Source organism: Bactrocera latifrons, unplaced genomic scaffold, assembly GCF_001853355.1.
Source record: "Bactrocera latifrons isolate USDA-ARS-PBARC rearing strain unplaced genomic scaffold, ASM185335v1 scaffold_129, whole genome shotgun sequence".
NCBI lineage: Eukaryota > Metazoa > Arthropoda > Insecta > Diptera > Tephritidae > Bactrocera > Bactrocera latifrons.
In genome coordinates this window covers 240,474-245,647 of record NW_017534730.1, presented here as the reverse complement: position 1 = coordinate 245,647, position 5,174 = coordinate 240,474, and the positions used below count along the sequence as shown (strand labels likewise).

General features: G+C 45.3%; 1 protein-coding gene across 1 annotated transcript; it reads right to left on the bottom strand.

Moving 5' to 3' along the window:
* Window positions 1-1,285: 1,285 nt before the first annotated feature.
* LOC108978890 (protein odd-skipped) lies at window positions 1,286-4,292 on the bottom strand. The gene is made up of 2 exons (XM_018949398.1): window positions 3,678-4,292; window positions 1,286-3,359 (listed from the first exon to the last, which is right to left on the bottom strand). Exons 1-2 carry the CDS (start codon window positions 3,745-3,747, stop codon window positions 2,146-2,148), a joined length of 1,284 nt encoding a protein of 427 aa, XP_018804943.1. The 5' UTR covers window positions 3,748-4,292; the 3' UTR covers window positions 1,286-2,145.
* Window positions 4,293-5,174: the final 882 nt, after the last annotated feature.

Sequence of the window (5,174 nt, the reverse complement as noted above, 5' to 3'; positions counted from 1 at the left end):
ATGAAATTTATTTTCTTCAGTTTTGCAGGCGCTTGAGTTAACGACTCGTACTAATCTAGAATACATCACTGTTTTATTTTTCAGATGATGACAAGGATAGAAATCATGGCGATGAAGACACAATGTTTTTATACCCCTTGAAAGAAGACGCATAACTCAATACAAAAGTTGTTTAAATTAATTTTGACTATTCTTCAAATATAAACAAAAAATAAAAAATTTTTTAAATGTATAAGAAAATATCAAATGCTCCTTTTATACGAATTGCCAAAAAAGGCTCAAAATTCGGGGCCCTAGACTGGAATACAAGCTTCAGTAGATGCTTCTCAGGAGCCAATGCCAAGAAGACTATATCTAAAATTTGTTTAAGATGTTAATTATTATGTAATTAATTACAATTTTGACATGCCTTCCAACCTTCTAAACCTCCAAATAGAGGGATATTAGGTATAAGCATTGGTTGCTATAACACGAAAAAGTTTAGGACCCCAGAACTATATTTTTCTGATTCTAAAATATTTAAGTAGATATCGGTGATAAAATATGGTTGTTGCGTACTAAAATTTTGACACCAGGTGAGTCAAACCTCTTTAACACAAACTTGAGTTCAATTCACGTCTTAATTTTTTTCCTAAAATATTCATCTTCAAAAATTTTTCATATGTCTAAACACGCTTAAATTCAATTCGTTTACTTTTACACGAACCAGCTTACAAATTTATGTATCAACTTTGAGGCAAAAGCTATTTAAATTAGACCTGTCTCATAAACGACACCCACAGCCTCCACAAATATGCAGCTAAAAACATAAAAATTCAGAACACGACTGAGTTTTGTTGTCATAAACATGTCACTTATATATATTTATTATTGTTAAATACGATTATATACTTAAATTTATGCAATTTATTCATAATGTACGCCAAGCCAACTCGCCAACTCACGCGCTGACCAACTCCCCTACAAGCATACATACAAACAAACAAGCGTGTGATATATGCCCAAATAGACGAAGCGAGCTGACAATGAGATCACTGCATCTTCAAGCGCCGTCGCTTTATTGCTCACTGCCACAATTATTATAAATTATTCAAGCCACCGGCGCACCCAAAACAGCAGCGCGCCTGACTCCAGCGCGTCTGAGGTTGCGCTGCGGTCCAAAGCTTTCGTAGTAAACACCATTAAATAAAAAATGCGTATTTTTTCAAATTTCCAAAAACAGTATATTATTTGATTTGAATATATTCAATTCATACATACATACATTTAAGTATAAATAAAGCAGTCTATGAAGCCGTGAAATCGGCGATTTTTTCTAAATTACAACCTACAACTATTAGGTACAGCAAAAACTGGACAAACAAAAAATTCGCTAATTTATCATAATAACAAATTACATACAAACATTTATACATTTTAAATTAAAATAACTTGTACCTACTATAACTGGCCTACGTACATACATACATGCATACAGTTGCGTGTGTATTCATGTGCATTTGCAAAGGTGCTTGCTGTGGTGTGTTTATCTCTTGCGCCGGCGACGATCGCTTGTGTCGAAGACGCTCATAAATTAAGTGAAACGCGCGCGAAACGGCCTTTCCATAAATACTTTTGCTTTGGCATTTTTACTTTATGTTGTTGTTGTAGTTTTATTTTAGTTTAAATAAATCTATGTGGCTAAACCTAAACATCTCTTCATATGTGTGTGAGTGTGTGTGTGTTTGTTATTCACTATGCATTTAACTAATGGTAATGATGACTTGAATTAAGTTGTGTGTTTGTGTGTGTGTGTTAGTGTCTCCAACCATGAGACAAAACAGCCTCTTTACGGGTCATAACTGGGAACTTTTGCTGTGAACGCTGAATGGCCGAAAACCTGCAGCGGATCGGGCATTCAGAAGCGCAGCCGCCATGCAGCCTTTTGACGCCGCCGCTCGTCCAGCCGCGGGCTGTGGCCGTCCATGCCGGAATGTAACGTGCCGCCGCCATATATATGTACATGACAAGCCAACTGCCTTCCGCCGTCGCGGCAGCGCTCGTTTGGGAACTTGCAGCCTCCATTGCGAACTTTTCACAGTCGCCGCTGCCGCGCTCTGCTAACTTGCACCAATGTCTACTTGCAATTACTGCGACTGTGACCGTCTACCTGCTCATGATTTCATCAATGCTGAAACCAAGCGCGCGCTTCGGTCGCTGACAGCAGTTGATGCGCTGCACACCCGAGGCGGATAGATCAAGTATAGGTGTTGACGCGGTGCTGTTGGGCGCGCTGCTCAGCGCTGTTGTTGGCGCATCATCCGGTGACATGGTCAAGTCACTGCATTTGGCATCGCTGCTGCACTGCTTGATCGTGGCCAATTGCGCTTCGGTGTGGCTGTGCAAATGACTGCGCAAGTTGGCGCGCTGATTGAAGCTACGCTGGCAGATGGGGCACTTGTGTGGCGCCTCCTCCAAATGCGTGACCTTATGCACGGCGAGCGTGCGCGACTGGCAGAAACCCTTGCCACAATCGCTGCACTTGAACGGCTTCTCCTTGGAGTGTATGTAGCGGTGGTCGCGCAAGTGATCCTGTCGCCGGAATGCCTTGCCGCAAATGTCACACGAATACGGTCGCTCATCGGTGTGTGTGCGTTCGTGTATGAGCAGGTTGTACGACTTGGTGAAGTGGCGATTGCAGTACTTGCAGATGAACTGCTTCTTTGGACGGCTGCCGGCGCCGGGTGTAGCGCTAGCTAACTTCATGGCCGCGGGCAGGCCGAGGCGTGCGGCGGGATGTAGTGGGTGAAGCGCGTGATAGGGGCGCATGTGGGGCGCAGTAGCGCCTGCTGGCATTGCGTGTGGGTGCGGTGCGTGCGGGTGCTGGTGGTAAAGCGCGGCACTGCGCAGCCACTGGTTCATTAGTAGCGCCTGATGTTGTTGCACCGCGTCGGCGGCAACCGTTGAACCGGGTAGGAATTGCGCAGCATGACCGTAAGCATAGGCGGCAGCAGCTTGTTGCTGCTGATGCTGCTGCTGTTGCATGTGCAACCACAAGCGATGCTGTTGTTGTTGCTGCTGCTGTGCTGCCTGCTGCTGTTGCAATTGTTGTGCTTCTAGCATGACGGCGGGATAGGGGCGGCGCTGCGGTTGTGGTGGCGGCTGCAACAATGGCATCTGTGCGTGTTGTTGCTGCAACTGTAGTTGCTGTGTCTGCAATTGTTGTTGCTCCATTTCGTAGAGCGCTATGCTGCTCATGTGGGTTGGCTGTTGGTTGCGTGCGCGTGTGTGTTCTTCCGTCGGCGTATGCGGCGGTGTCAATATGGGCGAAATGCTGCTCTCGCGTTCCTCTTTGATGACCAGGTACTCTGGGGCAAAATCTATTCGGAAAATGGTAAAAATGCTGGATTAGTTATGACGAGTAAGGGAATCAAGTAAGTAGTAAGATAATCTGGCAGAAAAGTGGCTGGCATGTGTATGTCTTGCTCTAATTTCGACTTGCCAAAACAAGAACTAAAAAGAAGAGGCTCGCAATAACTTTTTCAGGCTGCATAGTTTGCCTCGCTTGAAATGAGTTTTAATTTTGTACGCGTAGTCGCTGTGGCATTCCGCCGTCGGCAAAACAGTTTCATACCAACCACTAAGTTCTGAAAATGTTCGCTTATTTCCCACTTAGCCGTCGCTATTCGGAAACTTACCGTGCTCTTTTATGCTTATCTCGTCGTCCACCGTCACGTTGCTCAGTGGCGAAGCCGATCTGGAGGACATATTTGGTTGTATATTCACTTGTTTGGATAAACTCGGGATTTTCTTCGCTTAAAACTTTTTAGCTCACTGAACTTAGTTCTGAAATCTCCAATTTACGTCTTTACTTCAACAAATCAACGACTCTTTTTGCTTTTATGGAAAACTCGACGTCCGCACTAGCTGTCAATGTTACTCGGACAACGTCTCGACTCAAACTGATTTCTGGTTTGGCTTCTCGCGAGCAACTCAATTTCCAAGTTATCTTTCACTCGACTTCGCAGGCACAAAAGTGGTGCTGACTGTGTCTGTATGCGTTCGGCTTGTGTATGTGTGAGCACGCTCTTAACAACTTATCGCACTAACACTTAGCTAGTTCTGTTTTGTGTATGTGTACGTGTAACTCGCTGAGCGCAGTTAGTTTGTGTATAGGCTGGTGCTAGTTGGCTTCTGATTCTGTGACTTCCGCTTGATGGCTCGCTTACTTGTACGCTGTTTCTTTGGTTTCTGGTGTGTCGTCTGTGGCAACTGCTCCGTTGTTGTGAGTAGCTCGAATGTGACTGTAGCTGCTGCCGCTGTGGCAACTGGTTTTTGAAGCCGTCGATGTGCGGCGCAGGCAAGCGGCAAGCGGTGGCACTCCGCATATGTGTGTACGGCCAAATCGCCACCAGAAAGTAACGCACAACAACAGCCAGGCGGTTTGTGTGGCTGTGTGCGTGTTTGCGCATTATGTTGCTTTTGTTTGCTCGCAGCGCGCTTTGTGTGTGTGCGTGTGGGGTGAATTATTTGGAAATGGCTGTTTGGTATACGCCCACCATTAGCGCGCGGTCTGCGATTGGCTGTTGCCACAATGCCTGCTGGGCGCTATTATCGGTGTTGTTGTTACCTCGCTCACTATTCTGTAGCCCTAGCCTGTTTCGGCTGCCTCTTCTTCAGCTGCGGCTGCCGCTGCCGCTGCTACCACATACACACATTGTACGCATATTTATTTGTTGTTGTTTTCTGTGCTGTGTGCCACCACAGCAGCTAGCGAGCGGAAACTGTTTGCTGACGTTCGGCTTCTGACGCTTCGTTCCTGCCACCAGCGCGTCACCGCGCGAACTGCGTTTCGTGCTGACTGTTTCAAAGGTGGACCGAAGTGGGTGTGAGGCTGTGTATATTTCTGCGTATGTGTATGTGTGTAGATAAGCAGGCAGTGCATCGGCGCGTCTATTGGTCCCACTGACTCGGCGGCGGTACTTTTTTCTACGATCTATTTAATGTGCCTGTGTTGAGGTTTTTTACTCTTATCACCAATAAATGCGATTTTAAGCGTTTTTTGCGCAAATATGTTTACATACATATGTAAATGTATGTACAAAACGCTTTTCTTCCATGCATATGCTTGCCTATATACTCGCGCGTTCTCTCGCTTTCTGAATACTTTGTAGTTAATTTAATTTTTTGCTAAT

Coding starts and splice junctions, on each gene's coding strand:
- LOC108978890 (XM_018949398.1), bottom strand. CDS start 3,747: ATGTCCTCCAGATCGGCTTCGCCACTGAGCAACGTGACGGTGGACGAC. Junction 3,360..3,677: donor GATAAGCATAAAAGAGCACG/GTAAGTTTCCGA, acceptor TTTTCCGAATAG/ATTTTGCCCCAGAGTACCTG.